This window comes from Diabrotica virgifera, chromosome 9, assembly GCF_917563875.1.
Source record: "Diabrotica virgifera virgifera chromosome 9, PGI_DIABVI_V3a".
Classification (NCBI taxonomy): domain Eukaryota; kingdom Metazoa; phylum Arthropoda; class Insecta; order Coleoptera; family Chrysomelidae; genus Diabrotica; species Diabrotica virgifera.
Genome location: NC_065451.1, coordinates 3230361 through 3254884, shown reverse-complemented (window position 1 = coordinate 3254884; position 24524 = coordinate 3230361). Strand labels below are relative to the sequence as shown.

Here is a 24524-nt window from a genome sequence, read left to right as displayed (position 1 = left end):
CTAAAATTTTAGATAAGTAATTGTTTATCAATAATTAAATAACCTGGTAATATAAAAGCTCTTTTAGTATAGATTATAATTCCAGAAGCTGATGGAAATTGAATGAACAGTTTAGCAACAATTGAATTGGTAATTAAAAATTTACGGTCGCTATAATAACCACAATAATTATGCTACATAAGAATAATTATGTTTTTTGTATAACCTTTGTATTTGTAAATTGTACCTATGTAATTTACTTTACAGAATTGAAATTAGACTATTTAAGTGGCCTCAGGAATATTTTAAAATTATAAACAATTTTTTGGCTTATAAACAAATAGAATATCTCACGATATATTATATTAAATTAAATCATGAAAACGGTATTGGAAAAAAAGCGGCAGGATGCTTCTTTTAAAAGAAAAAACGTTTAATTGTGATGAGTGGTTCCTGAGATACAGCCGGTCAAAGTTGACCGGCATTTACGGCAAAGATATAAACAATAGGATCATAATTTTTGAACTATCGCCTTTCTATTTTTGTGGTCTTTCTCCACACCAATTTTCATTTCTTTAAAATAGTCATAACATATATTATTATAATAAAAAATATCGATATTACTAGTGAAAATCGACAAAAATAGCAAAATTCCAATCAAAAATTAGGTTGGAGAAAATGTAATCTCAAAGTTCAAAATCGGTATACTTTAAAAAAATGCATTTTCCCGGCTTATCATGCAGCAATTTCCTTCATTATTTTTTTACCCGAGTAACTCGAGTAGAGCCATCTAACTAACGCATTATTAAATGTCAAATTTACTTTTGTTTTGTTATAATAAATTTATTTATTTATTAAAACAAAATTTGTTTAAATAAAGATTGTTTAAATAGTTATACAGCTTTTAAATGAAAATAACGTTTTAACGTTTTTAACGTTAAAAGGTACACTTCTAGTAAGTTTATCTAAAAAAAGTCTACAACTCGAAAAAATATGTAGTTTTCTTTTCTTATAAATAAATTAATCTATTATAACAAAACAAAAGCAACTTTGACATTTAATAATGCATTAGTTAGATGGCTCTACTCAAGTTACTTAGGAACAAAAAAGAATGAAGAAAATTGCTCCATGGGAAGCCGAGAAAATGAATTTTTTTGACGTATACCGATTTTGAACTTTGAGATTACATTTTCTTTAACCTAATTTTTGATTGAAATTTTGCTATTTTTTGGCAATTTTCACTCGTAATATCGATAGTTTTTATTATAATAATATATGTTATCACCATTTTAAAGATACAAAAATTGGTGTGGAGAAAGAGGACAAAAATAAAAAGGTGATGGTTTAAAAATTATGATCCTATTGTTTATATCTTTGCCGTAAACTCTGGTCAACTTTGATCGGTTGTATCTCAGGAACCACTCATCATAATTAAAAGTTTTTTCTTTTAGAAGAAGAGTACTGCCGCTTTTTTTTTCAATACCGTTTTCATAATTTAATTTAATTTAATATTTCCCGAGATATTCTATTTGTTTATAAGCCAAAAAATTGTTTATCATTTTAAATATTCCTGAGACCGCTTAAATAGTCCAATTTCAATTCTGTAAAGTATATTGGATAGGTAGGGGAGACCGGGGTTAGTAGGCCCACTTTTTGGATTTTGATTTTTTACAATTACATGAAACCAGATTACTTTTTCTGAACTATTATAAAATATAATACAAGGTGTGAACACTATATTACAGTAGAAATAAATACTCAAAACAAATTTTTAAAGGGATTATACGTATTTTTGTTCGGCTGGTCCAGTGGGCGAACTAACCCCTGAAGCGGGGCAAGTGAGCCACATCATTGGGGTAAGTATGCCCCTACTTTTAAATGAATATACAAAACGATAATATCAATTAAAATATATTTGTAAAAATATACAATCACTAATCCGCATCGGACAAACAGTTATCGCACACAAAAAAAGGATATCTCCAGCTGTGCAAGCTTCATGAGCCCATTCTTTACATTTAGTGCACTGTACCCATTTCTCCTTACTAACACTATTAGAGAATAATTCGAGACATATTAGATAGAAGCATTCGTCCTCTTCTGAAGATGAATCTATCTCTTTAGCTTTCGTTTTTTTAGAACACATGTCTCTTTTTACATTCTTTAAACCTGCTTTACTTTGCTTTGTCTTCTTCTTTTTTCTCTGCTGCTTCTCTAACTCAAGCTCATCTTTTATTGGTGTATCCGTTAACATTGCTGTGGTTCTACGTTTTCTGCCTCCTGTTTTACTTGTTCTCTCTCCTGCTTTTGCTAACGGTCTGATTTCTTCCAAAGATTTCTCACAAACGGGAGAAGGAACATGTGACGGTCCGGCTTCTAACAGATCTTTCAAAGAGATGTCATTATTTATAGCACCCATCAAATTCTTCTTATCTTCAAGATGATTGTTTATTTTTTTTTTTTTGAGTAGTTAATTTGGGGGATGCATTAATTTCTAATGTGCTATTATTCATCTAATTTGGTGCAATCACTGTATTTGGAGGCCCATCGGTTGTATACCTACGCAGGTAAGAAATCTTGCTCCCCAAAAATATTTCTATTAAAGGGACATCCAGTACAAACAAATCTCGATTTTATATTTTGGGGGGTTTCTTGGAAGTTCTTCCTGTTTAGTAGAAAACACCTACAAATTTTAATCGGCTGAAGAAAAAGAAAATAAAATTAAGTTAAAGAATACCTGTCGGCTTTTAGCGTAACCTATTTGAATATTTATCAAATTTCCATTTTGTTCCTGAACTGTCATAAATTTTTTGCAATATTTTTCTAAGGTTTTTCTTGGTATCTCAAAATTTTTTGCAGCTTTTCTGACCGAAAAATTTTCTTCAAGGACAACCTTCACTGCTCGCTTCATAATATCGTACGGGGTTTTACCCTTCTCACTTTTCCTTTTGTATGTTCTCATTTTTTTTTTTCTAAAAAGTAAAAGATTTCGTTTTGTATGTAAGCACAATAAAAGACCAGGGTTTAGTTCGCCATATGGCTAACTAACCCCAGCTAATATGGGCCAACTAGCCCCGACTAGAATATTTTACAAAAATGGTAGCCAGTTAACAAAATAAGCGATATTTTAAAACTACAATTCTACCAATATATTACAATAGTAGCATGTATTTGCATATTTAAAAATAAAAACTTGTAGATTATCTATATACCTACACAAACATTAAAAATGTAACAGAGGTAAAATTTACTCACCAATTCGAAAAACACTTAAACAGCGGTATGCACGCAACGAAGTCTTATAGATAACTAAAACGGAACTCGCAGGGCGAGGTAACAAAGGAGTGGTCAGGCCATTGGCGCACTATCGTGATTTACATAGGAAATACGGCATGTGGGCGAACTTGCCCCTATGGCACACTAACCCCGGTCTCCCCTACAGTGTCTTCTTATACGAAAATCATAATTATTCTTATGTATCATAATTATTATGGTTATTATAGCGAGCGTAAACTTTTAATTAACAATTCAAGTGTTGCTAAACTATTCATTCAATTTCCATCGGCTTCTGGAATTGTAATCTATACAGAAAGTGCTTTTATATTACCAAGTTATTTAATTATTGATGAACAATTACCTATTTAAAATTTTAGTTGAAAATTAAAGATTTTGTTGGAAAAAACCGCATTCTCCGGGAACATTTTCGTCGAAGTAAATCGGGAAAACACGTCTCTATGCAGAATTTAATTAAGGTGAATTTTTATTTGGATGATTTTGGTGTAAAGTTAAAATCTTTGGAGTTATAGGGCAAAAATTGAAAACAACACGATTTTCGGGCGCCATTTTGTTTATAAAAAAGTAGCACACTATCTGCGGACTTTGCATACCTATATTATTAATATATATAATCATAAGATTTGATTCCAGCAATAAAATTGCTGGCAAATAACTTTTCCTTGAATTTTGCAGAGTATCTCTCTGTTGCTGTCATACTGCTGTTATTTTCAGTCAAAATATATTTTAGTACATATAATGTACTAAATAAATACTGCACAAAGCGTTCACTTAAAAAATCCGCTCAATTGTATTAAACACCACGTATATTATAGTCTAAGCGAATTCTTAACTATTGATGTACAAAAAAGTATTCAAAGAACTCCAATTATTTGTCTCTAACAATTATTAACTTTTCAATTCCAATTCAAATGTTGCATCCTCTGTAATTAGAAATACAGCTGTCGTAATAACTTATAAAGACAAAACTGAATATTAATACTCATTTAATTTGTTCTGTTGCCTGTTCCCATCTTCTTTAGAGACTTAATTTGTCTGTTGGTTAATAATTTAGTGAGTAGTAACAACTAAGGACCGGAGAAAATTACAGGAAATAGCAGCTGGTGGTTAATTATGAATTACTTCATTTTTCTGCGCGTTTTTCTTTGCATTTTCCGTGATACATTTTGTATGACTCCCCGGCTACTTTTCTAAATGATAACTATCTTTCGCAAGTCGCTAAATACACTAAAAATAAATTGTTTCTTTTTCCAATTAGATGGCTCATATCATGCGTGATACACGCAAAAAAAAGACAATTTATAAAGGTTTCCATTTAAAATGTATTGTCTTTAGAAGATGTTGAGAGATGGGTAAAAAAAGAACGTGTATGTACTTTGTACGCACCTAAGAAGTTATACTTCTATTATATGGTTTCAACGAAATAAATATACTTAAAAGTTTATTTGTATTTTATTTAATTAATAAACTAATTTTGATATTACCACTTTCAAAAATTTTTTATTAAAACAACACCAAAAATTAAAAAAAAAGGATAACAATCGTCCGTGTCAGGATTTGAACCCGGGACCTTCGCGTTATGTAGTCGAATGCTCTACCAATAACCCATCAGGGTTTTGTTTTTACGGCTTCTGGGATGTAATTACAAACGACGGTGACAAATAGATCAAGTGAAGTATTAAATATGAAAATGTTTAAAATGCTTATTATCTTACTCCCAAGGAAGACAAATCCAAAGACACAAAAATTATAATAAATATATTTACTAAAAACACTAATATATTATTTTCACACCTTAGTTGCGCTGATACATACATAAATTGGATGATTTAGCAACTAACAACATACTGTCGGTGTGCGCATGCGCCAGAGAATGTAAAAATTTTCCCATCGTGCCTAAAGAAGTATTACTTCAAAAATTTTGGTTTTTCTAGAAAAAACATTGTTTTGACGAAGTTTCGGCAATGTCGAACATCCCATTTTCAAGTCAGGTAGTAATACTTCTTGCTGGTGCTTGAAGTAAACTGGTGATGCTACATTGCAGACCAACTAGACCCAAGTAAAGAGATCAAATGCAGAATTGAAACAACGTTAGGGAGACCTAATATAGCACCGAAAGAAGAAGTTCAGTTCTTTCAGTTCACTTTAGAAGACAGAGCAGTTCTTTGAAGTAGTACATGTTTGTAACTCTTGCATGTATGTGGTGAATTTCAATGTATGTCCTAACTCTGGATATGAAAGAATTCTTCCATTATCCAATAGAGCTCTGGCATGTATGGAAATGTCATGTTTAGAGTAAATTGTGACGAAATTAGCTGTAGAAAGAACATCAGTTTTTGGTGGATGAGCGAGCAGATAATTTTTTGGTGGATGAGCAGAGAAAAATGTGGCTGTATTCGAGTTATGAACATTTTGAGTTGCTGTTGTGGCTACTACAACTAGAAGTGTTATTGGAAAGATGAAAAAAAAAATGAATGTGTGTGTACTTTGTACGCACGTAAGAAGTTATACTTCTATTATATGATTTCAACGAAATTAATGTACTTTTTATTTATATTTTGTTTAAATATTAAACTAATTTATACTTACTACTTCTCAAACATTTTTATTAGAACAGTGCCAAAAATTAAAATAATAAAAGAATAAAACACACACAAACACACTAAACAAGCCACAAATGATGTCTGAACATTAATTGTCGAAAATTTTTTTAACTAAATACGTATTTTCTGAAAATACAATTATATAATAAATATACTTACAATCATAAAATGTATTAAAAAAAAACAAAAAAGAAAGTTTCTATTGGGACTCGAACCAGCGCTGATAAGAGCGGTTGGTATTGGAATTCATTCGCCTTCTCCGCTTAGCCACGGACACTATGTGTCATTATTTACGAAGATCGACTAACTAAACGGATTAAACTTGTGATATTTTGATATTTTGAAAATTGATCAAATTATTTTAATTTTGAATTGAAATGATTTAGAATTGAAAAAATACAACAAAACATAGAGTAAAAAAACAATATATTAGGTGAATATTGATAGAAATTTTGATGGTAATCAAATTATATAAATAAAAGTATTACATACTATGTATTTTGGCAGATCAAATAGGTAGGTTTATACCCGTGATACATTAACAATTATTACGTACCTGTTGCTTTTAAAAACTATTTAAAAGTCACTACAATATTATAAACTTTTTTGTTTCTGTCCTCACAACAATAAAACTAATATATTATACATTTGTTTACCTTTACCTTTACCTCCAAACCACAGCTGCCATATCGGATAATTTTTGACATGTCATTTGAACATCCAATCAGAACAAAGTTATAATGCGCATGCGCCGGGCTGATAGGTTTTAACATATAAAAAAATCACCCTCTATCGCCGGTAAAGAAGTATAACTTCAAAAAGAAAAAAGATCAAGTTTTCGATCCTAATAGCATTATTAATAATATTTAGAAAATATTAAAATATTACTAAAAGATTTTTAAATCGAAAACTTATTGGTCCATTTCCTTGGTAACACCTCCAAGGCTTCTAAAATTTGCAATCCAAATGGATGCTGAAGCGAAGAAGACAAGAAGGAATTCAAAAAACTTACAATTCACGACCCCGTCTGTTCAGCTGATAAATTCCAACAGAAAATGGACCTAGTTACTCGAAGGAGTAAAGAACAATATAAAAATAAAATAAAAATTTTATTTTTAAATCAGTTGCAATGCGAAGGCAAAACAATCTTACTTTTCAATTAGAATACGGAGCGCAGTCCAGTCCTTTGAATCGCGTTTTTCGGCTCTTATTGGAGCCTCATCGGAAAGAACGTAGGCTCGTTCTCCATGGACGTTCTTTCCGATGAGGCTTCAATAAGAGCCGAAAATCGCGATTCAGGGGACTGGACTGCGCTCCGTATTCTAATTGAAAAGTAAGATTGTTTTGCCTTCGCATTGCAACTGAATGAAAAATAAAATTTTTATTTTATTGTTACTGGAAACTTGCCGAAGAGTTGTGTGAGTAGATTCATTTGAATTATGTGGAGGGTGACGGGGTGATTGAGAGTTACGTGTGATTGATAGTGAATATTATCGCGAACTTGTAGCAATTTTCAAATAGTTAATAGGTCTTAGGCCCACATATAAAATTAATATTTATGACCACACCCAGTGGCGTGCTGGCCATATAAATGAATCGGTGCAATCACCGAGAGGCTGCAGCCTCTTGAGGCCGATCAGATAGGATTTTTTCACAAAAAATTTTAGATGTATTAAATATTTTTTAATTTCTAATCGAATTTTAATTTTGCTAATAATATTAATAAAACATTTCAAAACTATTTAAATTTTTCCAATTTCCTTAAAACATGTACCTATGTAGGTACTCTGCAGACTAAAAAATGTCTTGCATATTTTTTCCGAATTATTGGAAGTATTGAAAAACGATTTGATCAAGACAAATCGTTTAATGATGTTATATGCACTCTACATCCTAGAAAATGTGACACAATAAAAAATGGTATACCTTTAACGGCATTTAAATCATTTATTGAAAAATTAAGAAATTTTTATCCAACCATATCTGCGACTGCAATTAGAGAAGAACTCGTGGATTGTGCTGATAAATGGATTGTATTAAAAAATAGGATTTTGAAAAATACTGAAATTATAGAAGATCGAGTTAATGATAAATATGTTCAGTCTACAGAAATTATGAAGGATGATATTATTAATCTAAGTGATAATGAACATGAAATAACAAATGACAATGTTTTTGATATCGTGAAAACTTCACCTCCGTGTGGTAAAAAGTATAAAGATTGTATAGCTTGCTGTTACGTTGTTTCACAGAAATGTTGTTGAAAAGAAGCTTTTCAACGTTGAAATACATAAAAAAATCAGTTAAGAAGTACTTTAACACAAGATCACTTGGAAACATTTATGCTAATGGCTATAGAAAAAGAAACTTTGTATGAGCTTAAAATGATGAAAAAATCGACGAATTTGCTCAAAAATCTACTTTGATGCGGAAATTATTGGTCGAAAGATATTATTTTATAAAATAATTGCAAAAGAATGTTTAGATTATTGCGTTGTATTAACATTTTAAATATTGTTGAATTAAAGTATTTGCACTGTACTTGTATTTGTACTCTTTTGTATAATCGATTTATTAAAATTCAACTTACATGATTGAAAAATTCTTAAAATTTTATTTTACTTTTATCTTAATTACTACATCAAATTCATATTATATTTATTCAGGAAATCATGGCTTCTGCCTTAATGCATACAATATTGGCATACATGTCATTTATTATCTATAAAATTATTGCTTATTCTTAAATAAAAAAATATATCAAATTAAAAAAATCATTGAGTATAAAGTTGTATGTTTCATTTAAAAATAATTTATATTTTTGTTTTTTTTTTTATTTTATAAATAACAATAAAACATCCTGATAATAGAAGGTAAAATGATGGGAGGCCGCTTTTCTATAAAATCACCGGGCCGCTTGAAAAGTTCCAGCACGCCACTGACCACACCGTTGAAACTTTTTGTACTTGTTATTTGGGTGGAGTCGGACAAATTTGGAGCTTAGCGCATTATGGCAGTGGGGCGTTTGTCTGTCAAACGGTCACAAAGTTGTCAATTTTATGCAAAAAAAAAATTTATAACCACATTGGTCATTTTACTTTAATCAATGGTTTTTATCATATAAACAGCGAAAACAATTTTGTCGGACAAAAATATTGGGGCATATGACGCGTCGGACACGCTAAATATGTCAAATTTATGAAAATAATAAATTTATTACCACATGGATAATTTTAACGGTATCTACCATAAAACCTTTTTACAATAATGTGGTAATCTTGTCGGACAATTTTCACGGGGCATATGCGCAGTCGGATGCGCCGAAGATGTCAATTTCCTAGAATTTTTTTATTTATTACCACAGATGTCATTTTTATTTTGTACTGTTTTCTTACATGTGTAATGCATATTGGATCACTTGTCGGACAAAAATAATGGGGCGCTTTGGTACAATTAAAAAAAAAAAAGGTAATTTTTATACATTTTTTACTTCATATTATATTACGTATTTTTCGGCTCATATTACCTGTATGCGAGCCAATGGTGAATATTAAATTCTTAACTGTAGTTAAAAAATGTGCAATAACTACCTCTTAAAACCCACCAAATTTCATTTGCATATCTCAACCGGTTTTAAAGCAATAAGTAAATCGTCAGTTTGTCAGAAAAACTTTAACACCCCCTATCTCGGAAACGAAGAATTTGTGGACATACGTTTTTCTCGTAAAACAAACTGACTTTATTTTGTCATGCAAAATTACTCCTTAAAGTTTGCCATACTTATTTAAAAACACCCCGTGTCTATGAAAAACATGGCTATTTGTTAAAGTCCTTAACTTAAATTTTTTTGATAATACCTCCTCGTCGATAACCTAAAAGAATTAAGTTTTCTGTTCGTTCGCCCCAACATTTTTGTCAGACAGTTACATTTTTTGTTTAAGAATATAATTACTTGTAACTTACTACTTTTGTGGGAAAAATGGTTGTAAAGATAAAGAATGCACGAACCCAGCATAGTTTAAAAGTATAGTTTATTAATAAAAATTAAATTTTTTGTCCGACTTTCGATTTGCCCCAATATTTTTGTCGGACACTTAGATTTTTTGATTTAGAATATAACTACTTATAACCTGATACTTGTGTCGGATTTTTTTTTAATTCGAGAAAAAAACTACAGAACGATGTTTGTCATTGTTCAAGGAGTATATACACAAATTTTCAGATCATAATTTTTCCAAAATTTTCCCTCTTGCCGGAAATTTTTTTTGGAAAATTTTGGGTACAGCTCTACGGCATGCCCTTTTAAGTGTTGTACTTAGTGTGTGTACCAATTTTCAGCTAAATCAATTCAAAAATAACCAAGAAAACTGTTTTAAAACTTTTTTTGATAATACCTCCTCGTCGATAGCCTAAAAGAATTAAGTTTTCTGTTCGTTTGCCCCAACATTTTTGTCAGACAATTACATTTTTATTTAAGAATATAATTACTTGTAACTTACTGCTTTTGTCGGAAAAATGGCTGTGAAGATAAGGGATGCACGAACCCAGCATAGTTTAAAAGTATAGTTTACTAATAAAAATTAAATTTTTTGTCCGACTGTCGATTTGCCCTAATATTTTTGTCCGACACTTAGATTTTTTGATTTGGAATATAATTACTTATAACCTCCTATTTTTGTCGGAAAAATGGTTGTAATTAAAAAAAATTTGAGGAAATTGACATTTCCGCGCATCCGACTGCGCATATGCCCCGTGAAAATTGTCCGACAAGGTTACCACATGATTGTAAAAATGTTTTATGGTATATTCAGTTAAAATTATCGATGTGGTAATAAATTTTTTTTTTTTCATAAATTTGACATATTTAGCGTGTCCGACGCATCATATGCCCCAATATTTTTGTCCGACAAAATTGTTTTCGCTGTTTATATGATAAAAACCATTGATTAAAATAAAATGACCAATGTGGTTATAAATTTTTTTCTTGCATAAAATTGACAACTTCGTCACCGCTTGACAGACAAACGCCCCACTACCATAATGCGCCAAGCTCCAAATTTGTCCGACTCCACCCAAATAACAAGTACAAAAAGTTTCAGCGGTGTGGTCATAAATAATAATTTCATATGTGGGCCCAAGACCTATAACATAAATCATAGAAACCCATCTATTCTGAATATCGTTTCTTTGAGTATAATTGTGTCGTCATCAATATTAGGTCTGGATCCAGCGTATGAAAAAAAAGTTGATTATTAGCAAGCTGAAAATTTGTTAATAGATTAAGGGTGTCTAGTCGGATAAACTTTGATATATGGGAACACTGGAACAGGGGCAGTTTTAATTGTGGAGCAGGTTAAAAATTTGGAACGGTCACACCACGAAAACGGCTCATTTATTTTGTCCGACAGAACAGACTTAATCTCTCCGAACAGAGATTAAACTCTTATGCAAATATCAGACTGCTATTTATCACCAAATGGGCGTTTTAATGAGTGGAACATGTAGAATATGTCAAATGACAGGAATTATGACAGGTGATAAATAGCAGTCTGATTTTTGCATGAGAGTTTAATCTCTGTTCGTAGAGTTTAAATCTGTTCTGTCGGACAAAATAAATGTGCCGTTTTCGTGGTGTGACCGTTCTAAATTTTTAACCTGTTCCACAATTAAAACTGCCCCTGTTCCAGTGTTCCCATATATCAAAGTTTATCCGACTAGACACCCTTAAGCTATTAACAAATTTTCAGCTTGCTATTAATTAACTTTTTTTTCATACGCGGGATCCAGACCTATATGAAAATACATTGCAATCATTATTTTGAGACTGTGTCAAAAATTTGATTAAATGATGACCAATAGATCAACAGTGTTGGAAATATGCGAACTAAAGTTTTTGCTTCGTATTTATATTTGGCCAGAGCATTTTCTTGTTAGTTAACAAATCACTCAACTCCTTACCTCATCGAAAGCTTTGGCTCATCAAATTATTTTCGCCGATTAAAAGAAAGAAAAAGCGAAACCAAAGAGGAAAATCTGAGTCGAGGATGGCTTATAATGTGCGGAGTTTGTTAGATATTAAATTGAAAACTTCTTGAACTCCTTTTTGTCGGCGGGCGCGCCGTCTCTTCAAAAGAAGTAACTCCCTTTGAGGCCGACATGCACTTGCCTCCGCTATGTGGCAGTTTTCCTTTCGCGTATGTTGTCTAGCACAAGAGATTGCTTTTTGGTATGAATTTTTTGCTTAAGGGGCTTTATTATACCGGAATTAAAAATAGTTTGTTTAGATTACTTTGTAAACGCTATATCTAAAGTTATTATACACAAAACATTATGATGGAACAACACCGGAAGACAATACATACACTTGAGTCCATGATTATTTACCCGTGCGTCATCGTTTAAAGCATACGAAATAAGTAGGAAATATATTCCACGCAACAACAAGTGATAGCCAGGGAGGTAGTGTCAAATTTGACCGGAGCATTTTAGCATGGCTGTTTTCTTTTTATTTAGGTAGGTGTTCCAAAGCTTATTAATAAATGATGTGTCAGCTGGCCCAAAACCGGGGATTTAAGACAAGAAAAGGTAAAATATGAAAGTTGATGGACAAACGCTACAACTTAAATATCAAATATTTATATAAGTTACTCAGAACATTTGGTAGACTTGCTTACTTGGCTCATACCTTTCACTCAGGAGATCAGGGTTCAAATCCTGGCGCGGAAAATTCTTTTTGTTTTTTAAATTGACATTTTATTTTGAAAAATACATAGTTATTGTTATAATACCACGGCATGTCCACTTGACCAGCTAACATTTTTTGCAACGTACGTGATGCAGCTGGCGCTTTTTTATTACAATCTAAAATTCATAAATTATTGATTTATACTTTTTAATCCCTGCCACACTAGTCTAAGGATATTTTTTTATTATTAACTATCTGACCGGGCAAACTTCGTACCGCCTTAAAACGAAATAATGGTTGAAAGTTTAATACCTAAAAATTACCAGAAAGCCAAAAAATACTAAAAAATATTGCGTACCTATACTTTTTTCTACCAAATGCATAGTTTACGATTCTATAAGGGACATAGGTACAGACAAACATTCATTTTTATGTATTATAGAGAATAGGGAAATATTTTGATTGCTATTACAAAATGGTGGTTGGTGAGAGAAAAGTGAACATTTAGGGTTGTATCTTTCGGTTCTACAACATATAAAATTAGGAAAAAACAGTTTGTCCAAAAAAATAACAAATAATGTCTCCCTTTCGACTTAGATTGTTGGTCTTACCAACTCAGGAACCTTCAGAGGTTCATGTACAACAAATTTGCTTATTAACCTTTAACTACCCGCGCATCAAGTTATAACATAACTACACGCGTGGCGTACTTTGTACGCCACAAGAAAATACACTTAAAAAACAGCGGATTTGTTTAATTTTTTTGAAAAAATACACTTAGTTGTTTGTTATAAACCTTATTCGGCATCAGTGAATACTTGGAGTTCCTTTTCAGTAATCCAATTGGGATTTATAACTGGAATCATGGAATAACTGGATTCCATTATAAATAAAATTACTAATAAAACATTTTTTTAAATGCGATTTTTTACAGGAGAAAAAGTATTGTTTACAAAGAAAAATATATTTTTTGCCATAATGACTAAAAAACAATTAAAATATGTACTTATATTACGACTTATAGTAATATAATCCTGGGGTATATTGTCCACCACCGGAAACAACAAATAATAAAATATAAATTACGATCTTTCCAAAACGCCGATTATAACGAAACTAAAACCAAATTGTAAAGCACATTCCAGTGATAAGTTAGAAAAATAAGCAAGGTCAAAAATTAAATTTTTAAATATATTTCCAGTAGAATTCGTATATCTGGCGTACAAAGTACGCCAGCGCGTGTAGTTAAAGGTTAAAATCAATCATAATATTATGACCAAAAATGCATAGTTTGTGATTCTATAAAAGACAAACAGATTTTTTTATATTGGCTCGTATAAATAATAAAAACGTGGTATTATAAAAATAATTATTTTTCAAAATAAAATGTCAATTTAAAAAACAAAAAGAATTTTCCGCGCCAGGACTTGAACCTGGATCTCCTGAGTGAAAGGAAGGAGCCAAGTAAGCAAGGCTATCAAATGTTCTGAATAACGTGTATAAATATTTGACATTTAAGTTCTAGCGCTTGTCCATCAACTTTCATATTTTACCTTTTTTGTCTAAAATCCCCGGTTTTGGGCCAGCTGACACATCATTTGTTAATAAGCTTTGGAACACCTACCTAAATAAAAAGAAACCAGCCATGCTAAAATGCTCCGGTCAAATTTGACAGTACCTTCCGGGCTATGACAGAAAGTGGCTAGTCCTCCGATCACGGATTATATTATAAAATTTGACATTATAAAATAAATAAAATTTAAAATTTTGGTGCAGAATTACAGCTACATTTAAAGAATGAATTATTTTAATATCATTAGTGATATTAAATATTTGTTACAATATAAATATTTGAAAATAAAATATTTTCTTTTTGTTATTTATTTCACTTTGACGGAAAAAACAAAACCATTCCTTAACAACTGTGAATTAAGTTAACTTTGTATGTAAATTAATGGCAAAATAAAATACACTTATCTCAAAACTCTAGTATAAAATTAGTTGAGAAAACAACTGTTAGTTTAATATAAATAAATTCTAAATGCAAAAACAGGATAAAAAACAGCAAAAATCCAACAAACTGACAGTGACAAGTAAACAAACCAGAAACGTCACAAATTGTACTTAAAATCTGAAATGGTCCTCAAGCGTCTTTTTGTACCTATCTCTTTTCGATATACTGACTCTAGATCGTTTATAAAAATAACATGTGTCTTTACTTAATAATAAGCGGTAGCTGGTTTGTCTTTAGTTTCATGCGTGGAAGACAATGATGCTAGATAAAAATTATGTATTTTATCTCGCCAGGTATTAATGGCGCACGGGTAAAGTACACTGGACTCAACTGTAATGATATCAATTCTTTTATTCAAAAGCCCTTTAACAACCACTAAAGGTAAAAAAAGACTCTAAAGGATAAGAATAATTATAAAAAAGAACTTTTTATAATAAAACGTTTTCATTATTATTTATAGGAACCAATATAAAATTATAAACTCATATAAATCTAAGAAAATATTTAAAATGGTATAATATATTATTGTGTTTTCAATTTATCAATCAAATGCAAAATGAAAATTAAATTAACTTTTTTTTAAATAACGCGGGCACATAAATTTGATACACCCTGTATATTGATCTGTAAATATTTATTAGAATTTAGTTTGGATGTAAGTAGATTTCTCTTTTAATGAGCTTTCCGATGAACCATTAAAGACTTTTGTGAATAATTAAAGTGAAAAGGACGATGTATTTAGTTTTCAAATGGAAAAAGATTGTTTATTACGGGAACTATAGAATCTACAGGTAGAGGTAATTATCATTTTCTAGAAAAATGGTTTAAAAGAAAGTTTGGAATTTTAATATCTTTGTTTCACCCCGAGTAAATGTTGTAGGGTTCCCCGAAAGTAATTAGGATGGTCGGAATAATTTTGAAAATGACTGTTTGTTTGTCGAATGGAAAAGAGAAATGTTTCTGATTCTTGGCAATTTGGAAGGGGAAAAGTGGTTTGAATGTTGAGTGAATTTGAAAAAGAAGGCAGTATGTTATTGGCATCGCTGAGGAGCAGTTCGACGTTTTCGTGGATAAGTAGTTAGCAAGTACCAGTGGTTGTTTGATAGTGGAGAATAGTGCTGAAAAGTGGAACGAGAGACAGATCAAATTGAGACGAAATACCTCTTTGGTTCTGTATTATTGTGAGAAGAAGAGCAGAGAATTTTTGGAGTTTGTGTGAATCGAGTACTGGTCAAAAGAGGCTTTGGCTCGTTGGAGAATAGGTGCTGGTATGCTGATAGTTTTGAATCTGGAGAACGGAGAGGGCTTTGATGAGTAGCCTTTAACATAGTCAACGAGGGAAAGCTGTTTTGGGTCACGAGAAGACATCAGAGTGAGTGAAGCAAAAGGTCAGTCAACGTATGTGAAAGATATTTTTATGTTCGGAAACTAAAATTTTGAGTAAAAAGCATATGAATTAAAATTCCAATATTTCAAAAAAGTAAATAGGAAATATAGGTAATCTTGCGAATACATAAATTTGTTTTGTTTAGTTTGTTTTACCAAAGTCATCGGGAACAAACCGATAAATTGTTTTTTTTTAACTAGAATAAATTTAAGTGGTAAAAATTTTATTCGGACATCTGTGTCCACAGGTTTTAGATTTGATAGATTTTTAGAGTATTGATTTGATAAATAAAAGACAATTCTGTATGTTTATTTTATATTTTGCTTTATTTCTTTTTCCTATTTTACCCCGATTAGGATCAACTAAGAGATACTGAAACCACGAGAGACGATAAGTATAACGTAAGATCATTTAGACATTTTTTTAAGATTATAAAAAGGCACCCTGAGATTTTTTTATTCATTTTTTATGTATGATTTGCGACAATTAAATAATTAATCAAATAAATAATAATTAATATAAAATTAATAAGAAGCAGATCATAACAATATAATATTTACATATAATAATTAACGTATTATTGTGTTTTCAATTTATCAATCAAAAGCAAAATGAAAATTAAATTAAATTTTTTTTTAAATAACGCGGGCACATAAATTTGATACACCCTGTATATTGAGCTGTAAATATTTATTAGAATTTAGTTTAGATGTAAGTGGATTTCTCTTTTAATGAGCTTTCCGATGAACCATTAAAGACTTTTGTGAATAATTAAAGTGAAAAGGACGATGTATTTAGTTTTTAAAATGGAAATAGATTGTTTATTACGGGGACTATAGAATCCACAGGTATAGGTAATTATCAATTTCTAGAAAAGGTGGTTTAAAAGAAAGTTTGGAATTTTAATATTTGTTTCAACCCGAGTAAATGTTGTAGAATTTCCCCGAAAGTAATTAGGATGGTCGGAATAATTTTGAAAATGACTGTTTGTTTGTCGAATGGAAAAGATTGTTTCTGATTCTTGGCAAGTTGGAAGGGGAGAAGTGGTTTGAATGATTGAAAGAGTTTGAAAAAGAATTCATTATGTTATTTGGCAGCGCTGAGGAGCGGTTCGACGTTTTCGTGAATAGATAGTTAGCAAGGACCAGTGGTTGTTTGATAGTGGAGAATAGTGTTGAAAAGTGGAACGAGAGACAGATCAAATTGAGACGAAATACCTCTTTGATTCTGTATTATTGTGAGAAGGAGAGCAGAGAATTTTTGGAGTTTTGTTTGAATCGAGTACGTGTCAAAAGAGGCCCGGCTTGTTGGAGAATTGGTGCTGGTATGCTGATAGTTTTGAAGCTGGAGAACGGAGTGGGCTTTGATGAGTAGCCTTTAACATAGTCAACGAGGGAGAGCTGTTTTGGGTCACGAGAAGACATCAGAGTGAGTGAAGCAAAAGGTCAGTCAATTTATGTGAAAAAGATTTTTATGTTCGGAAACTAAATTTTTGAGTAAAAAGCATATGAATTAAAATTCCAATATTTCAAAAAGTAAATAGTAAATATAGGTAATCTTGCAAATACATAAATTTGTTTTGTTTAGTTTGTTTTACCAAAGTCATCGGGAACAAACCGATAAATTGTTTTTTTTTATTTTTAACTATAATAAATTTAAGTGGTAAAAATTTCATTCGGACATCTGTGTCCACAGGTTTTAGATTTGATAGATTTTAGAGTATCGATTTTGATAAATAAAAGACAATTCTGTATGTTTATTTTACATTTGGCTTTATTTCTTTTCCCTATTTTATCCCGATTAGGATCAACTAAGAGATACTGAACCCACGAGAGAAGATAAGTATAACGTAAGATTATTTAGACAATTTTTTTAATATTATAAAAAGGCACCCTGAGATTTTTTATTCATTTTTATGTATGATTTGCGACAATTAAATAATTAATCAAATAAATAATATTTAATATAAAATTAATAAGAAGCAGATCATAACAATATAATATTTACATATAATAATTAACGTATATAATATGCTTTTTTAGTATATTAACTTTTAATTATTTATTAAAAAAATTTAAAAAAAGATACGTACAGCCGGGTTCGAACTCGGGACCTCTCGATCTGCAGTCTAATGCTCTACCACTGAGCCACCACCTATCGATCTGTTAACGTACTTTAAAATGAAATTTAATCATTGCATTAGTCACATTTTTAAAATAGTTTGAAATAAAAAAAATCGATTTATCCATATAATAGCAGTTAAATATTGCATTGTTAGCTAGTTCTGAGCTATTCTGAAAATTACAGGTGCCTAGGTAGCATAGAACTATTTTTAGAATGGATTACAAAATTTGCGGATATAGTGACATAGTTACAAAGACCAAGCCAAGTATATAAAAACGTTTTAAAATATATCGCTACCCTAAAAGTAGATCGTCATATGTCAAAATGTGACCGGAAACGTACACTGTCCTTTAAATATATATAGTACTTACTATTTATTTAATACTGGCATAACTCAAATTGATGCAGTATTCCACAAAAGAAGTAAGTCCACTTAGCATAATCCCTGGGAAGCAACTAAAATATGGCAATATTGTGCAAAATGTCTTAAGCCTTCGAATAACAATAACGACACTTCTGCCATCTGACGACCATAGACATAAACTAACTTTATGACGTTATCACACGAAGAATATATAATATTTGAAATCTGTTCCCTAACATAATCCATTGGTTACGTTTTTGAGATATGACGATCTTCTTCCAAGGTAGCGATATCATATTTTAATACCTATTACGTATCTTTACTGATGATGAATTGTTTGTTTCAGTTATGGATGCTTAATATATGTTGCAACCCAAGTAGCTTCCGGAATGAAGTATTTGGAATCGTTGGATTTGGTACACAGGGATTTAGCTGCTAGGTAAGTAAATGCTGTAGGATGTTATTTGGTCTACTGGTATCGCTTTCGGCCCCATATGGGATACCAAGGTCCCTCTTCTCTCCTCATTCCTTGAACCCTTGTCACGGTTTGGTGACACTCTAAATATTTCTTGCTTTCTCTATTGGCTGCAGATGAACTGCTTCATGTAATGATCTCCCTACCAGAATTCTTCATTTGATCTGCTCATCGTGTTGGAGATTTTCCTTTTGGTCTTCGGTCTTCTATCTTTTCTTCTACTCCCAATAGTTACATAATATGTCTCATTGGTGGTTTTACTTTTTTTAATATCCCGTATTTTATATGAAGCTCATGATAGCAAGGTAGAAAAGCCTTTTTAACAAGTATATATCTCCCTTTCTTTTCTTTTCTTTTCTTTTCTTTTCTTTCCTTTTCTTTTCTTTTCTTTTCTTTTCTTTTCTTTTCTTTTCTTTTCTTTTCTTTTCTTTCCTTTCCTTTTCTTTTCTTTTCTTTTCTTTTGTTTTCTTTTCTTTTCTTTTCTTTTCTTTTCCTTTACAATTCTAGGTATGTATCCATTACTTGTACCCTTTTGTGAATTTTTGCGTATCTGTTAAGACGTTTTAATTTATGTTAGTGTTATTTACTGGAATATTTTTGTCGGCTGTCAAAATCTTCAATGTGTTTTAAATGTATTCATTTTTTTCGAATCCTGAAAAAAGTAATAAGTATTTTTTTTTAATTTAAACGCAGAATGAAAGATTACGTTATTGCCGAGGGCCAAAAGTCCCTTAAAATAAATAAAACGTTTCTTTTGAATAAAATATTTGCAATTAAAAATCAGGCTAAATTTTCTCTTTTATTTTCACCCCTGCAACTTATTAAAATAAACATTATAAAAGTTTTCAGGGACTTTCGGTCCTCAGTAATAATGTAATCTTTCATGGTGCGTTTAAATTTTTCAAAAATATTTATTAGGTTTCTCAGGATTCGAAAAAAATGAGTACATTTAAAACACATTCTTTGGTTTTATCTTTTCTTTCATTTTTGGTAGATTAGGCCTTAACATTTTTTTCTGTTATAGGAATTGTGTAATAGACAAAAATTTCACTGTGAAAGTGTCTGACCACGCGATGTACTGCGATCGCTACGAAAATGACTACTACATCAGCGATACGAAAGCCAGACTACCTTTAAGATGGATGTCTTGGGAAGCTCTACTACTGGTAAGCCAGTATATCATTTCTATTATCTATGTAGTCATTGGAAAACAATACTGTTTCACTCGAATCTTGTTTTACGAAATTTCAATTGAATAAAATACGTTATTTTTCTCTTTTAGGGCCGACAAACTACCAAAAGCGATGTATGGGCATTTGCGATCACTCTTTGGGAGATTCTGATGCTCTGTACACAACAACCGTATGCGGAACTGACCAGCGAACAAGTAGTTGAAAATAGCAACCATTGGTACCAGAACGATGGCTGTCAAAGGTATAGTCCTAGCTTTTAACACAGTTTGAGTCATTTAAAATATTATCAGTTATTTTGGGCTATTATTTAAAGCAAATGATACAGTAATATTAAGACATCCCTTTATAGTTCTTTCTGTTTGATCCACTGCGATAGAGATATTCTTGTCTAATGCCGACAATTTCATCTCATCTTGTTTTTTTCACTACCTTACCTCTTACCTTGTTTTTTCCATTAAACTTATAATAAGTCTTATGGCCTCAACGAAGGCCAACAGTTTCCTTATTGGTAGTTTTAGGATCTCTTCTAGTTTAATCCTCAGATGACCAGTGAATATCTGCATCCCTCACATCACTTAGCACATTGCATAGGCATATGATAAGGTGTTATTTTCTTAGTCTGGGTTTACCCTTAAGTGGCTTTCCATTTCTTTTGATGCTTCATAACTGATGTGTATAACCAACAGATTATAATAACTTTGGTTTTAACCCGCAGATTTTACCTACAACTCATCTGCAGTTCTCGAATCCAGTTCCTGTTGGTTATATTGTTCTAGGTCTGGATCCCGCGTACCAAAAAAAAGTTGATTGATAGCAAGCTTAAAATTTGTTACTAGCTTAACGGTGTCTAGTCGGACAAACTTTGATGTACGGGAAGACTGGAACAGGGGAAGTTTTAATCGTGGAACAGTTTAAAAATTTGGAACGTCAGATTACGAAAACGCCCCATGTATTTTGTCGGACAGAACTTCCAATTGATTTGTTACCCTTTCATTCAACTCTCATTCAAAAATCAGACTGCTATTTATCACCAATATAATTCCTGTCATTTGACATGTTCTTCGTGTTCCACTCATTAAAATGCCTAGTTGGTGATAAACACCAGTCTGATTTTTGCATAAGAGTTTAATTAAATGGTAACAAATCAATTGGAAGTTCTGTCCGAGAAAATATATGGAACGTTTTCGTAGTCTGACGTTCCAAATTTTTAACCTGTTCCACAATTAAAACTTCCCCTGTTCCAGTGTTCTCGTACATCAAGGTTTGTCCGACTAGACACCGTTAAGCTATTAACAAATTTTCAGCTTGCTATTAATAAATTTTTTTTGGTACGCGGGATCCGTGTCTATTAATATGAGTGTTCCAATCGAGTTTAGAATCCAGGGTTATCCCTAGATACTTATACTTGACCTCATTGGTTCTTTCCAGTAGCTCTCCAAATAATTTCAGCATGCTCAGTCCAATAGGCTTCCTATTATTAGTGAAGGCTTCTAATTTAGATTTGGAATAGTTCACAGTAAGGTTCTCTTTCAGCAATTTTCTATGTAATGAATCGCATCTGACCTGCAATAGGACTTGGAACTCTTCTCCTGGTCACTATTACAGTGTTGTCTGCAAAACTCTGGATCCAGATTCCTGCTAAGCCCATGAATCAGGTCATCAGCGACTAGATGCCATAATGTTGGTGGACAATACAACCACTTGAAGGCATCCCTTATTTGCTCTCAGGTTTATGAGACCTCATAGATATCTGTGGCTATTATTATGTTCTGATGCATCTGAATAGTCCACTTGAATGCTGTGATGTTGATTCTCTTCATCATCAGTGTACTATGTATTGACTTGATGGAGGTATTATCAAATGTAACTTCTATGTTAACTGCTTTCGAGTTCTGACACCAGATTGTACAGGGTCTCTTCACCTGATTTCCCTGCTTAATACGTCCATTGTCGCTGGTCCAATGGGTTTTCATTAAAATTATTTTTCTTGATGTATTCATTCAAGATTTTTTAAATGGTGTTCAACATAAATGGAGTCAGACTAAGAACTAAGGTTCTTGTTTTTTCCTGGTTTGGGAATCAACGACACCATCTTTCCTAAGCTGTGACAATCGACAACTGAATGCCTTATGACGTAATATCCAAAACTATGAAATTAAGACTCACCTACAAAAAAGTTGTATTAACAATTATTCTCATTATTTAAATTATGTACTTAATTTAGCTAAACCCATTGGGAAGCCTTTGAAAAATGGGTTTCTCAATGGGTACAACCTTCTATGCACATCAAATCGACCAATCTTAACGTTTCTTTCTTCTCTAGGTACCTTCCTAGACCAGCCGCTTGCCCTAGAGAAATATACGACTTGATGGGCGAGTGCTGGAAGCGAAACGCAGCCGACAGACCACGGTTCTCTGAGATCCACCTCTTCTTGCAAAGGAAAAACTTGGGCTACATGCCCGGGCCCAACTCCCAAGTGTGAAGAAGGCGAGTGGTACTCAAAACAAAGACTTGTATTCGCAATTATTGAGAGAATTTTTGGTATGAATGTGATTTTTCTCGACTGGTTACACGCAGGTACTACTTTAGGTTAAGGAGTTAATGTTTAGTGGCGGGGAGGGGGAGTTTTGCAAGGGGTACTGCTCTGGAAATATTATATTCACGCGAGTTACTGGGAGAGGCAGTGAAGTAACAAACCTACCAAATTTTCGCAATTGGATGCATCTCAATGAAACTTTTTGCATTTGATTCGTAAGAGCCCTGGGGAACTTTGTGAACTAAAGTGATAATGACGAAGTAAATGAAAATTGCATTATATAACAAGGAAAATACATTTCGAAGTGATGAAAAATGAAAAATTTGTAATTCGTACATAATGGGTCTATTGAATAAAAAGAAGTATTTGCTTTTACTTACAAATATTTAAGTATTTACTTAATAGTAATTGAATAAAGTCATTTCTTTAATGCTTTGTTCAATTACTATTAAGTCAATACTTAAATACGAGGAAGTAAACGCAAATACTTCTTTTTATTCAATAGACCCAATACATGTCGAATAATGCAATTTTCAATTATTTCGTCATCATCACTTAAGTTCACAAACTTTTCCAAGGGCTCTTAAGAATAGAATGCAAATAATTTCATTGGGATGCATCCAACTACAAAAATTTGGTAAGTTTTGACTTTTCTACTGATTCATTGCCTCGCCTATGTATCAAGAGTTAATTGAAGAACGAGTTGGTGTAAGACTTTGCAAAACTCTTCTTCTTCGTTTTTATTTCCACCTTTCTTTATTTTTTCACTTGTAAACCCATTGTGATATCGCACAGTTAGATGTGCAACTTTAATCATATCTATTTCTTAAAAAAATGTAAAATTATTGTAAATCGGTGAGGTCTTGTCGGATCGGTTATTAGTTATAAGAAAAAGTATATGGCATTATATAATATAGAAGTATAACAAAGAAGTATATAGTTATGCTGGTGTGGTCAAAAAAATCTGGTTTGGTAGTGGATTTTACAATACTTTTTTACTAATTACGATTCTAAAAGAAGTAAGGAGATATAACTTATTTCTCTAATCAATATATTATTATAATGAGTTCTTTAATTTATTTTATTTTTAGCACTTATATTATTAGTCTTTACTTATGTTCGACATTTATAACACGCGACATTAAAATAACGACGAGTCCGTTTCATACAAATTCTGTTATTTATACCGTTTGATGCCTGTTCTGGAATTTTCGTTGGAGGCGACGATAGGTCTGGTAATGATTCTAGTCTTTTCGACGCGAACGTCGAATAATACGGAATAGGTAGACCCTAACTACCTGAAAACAAGTACTTGACGGTAGTTTTATAGAGGGGATGTATCTGCAGTAGAATTACTGGGATATACCCATAGATTAACTGTAGCACTAAAAACACTGCACTTTACTGGTTACTTGGAGAACAAAGTAGAAATAAAGACAGTTCCAATTCCTTTTTTTATTGACTTAATTATGCAGGATTCATTCACAAGAAAAAATTAACTTACACAATATCTTGTTTTTAATAAAACTCCATTGCACTCTTTATTCTGCATTCTGGAACTTATACATTCCGTAGAACAACTTAAAACTCGACTATTTTTTCACAAAAACTAAATTTGCTTCTTGTTATACACAATTCCATTTAATGACTGCTTATATATAGAACTATTTCAAATCCGATGAGCTTTTCTAACATATCGAATTAAAACACAACAAGACGCTTCTATCGTCGAAAGATTCTTTCTCCAATCACAAAAAAAAACATCAGAAACTAATTGATTCAACATCGGCAATTTCCCGGTAAAAACAGAATACTCAATTCGATATTAACTAATGTAAACAAGATCCCAAAGTGCTTTTCTTATGGGAA

At 31.7% G+C, this 24524-nt stretch overlaps 1 protein-coding gene across 1 annotated transcript in view; it reads left to right on the top strand.

Moving 5' to 3' along the window:
* LOC114326574 (discoidin domain-containing receptor 2-like) overlaps window positions 1–23877 on the top strand; it is a 675178-nt gene extending 651301 nt beyond the window's left edge. The window contains exons 11-14 of the mRNA XM_050661786.1: window positions 18797–18889; window positions 19950–20091; window positions 20208–20359; window positions 22442–23877. Coding sequence (XP_050517743.1) covers window positions 18797–18889; window positions 19950–20091; window positions 20208–20359; window positions 22442–22601 — 547 coding nt within the window. The 3' untranslated portion in view covers window positions 22602–23877. The remainder of the gene's footprint in view (window positions 1–18796; window positions 18890–19949; window positions 20092–20207; window positions 20360–22441) is intronic.
* Window positions 23878–24524: the final 647 nt, after the last annotated feature.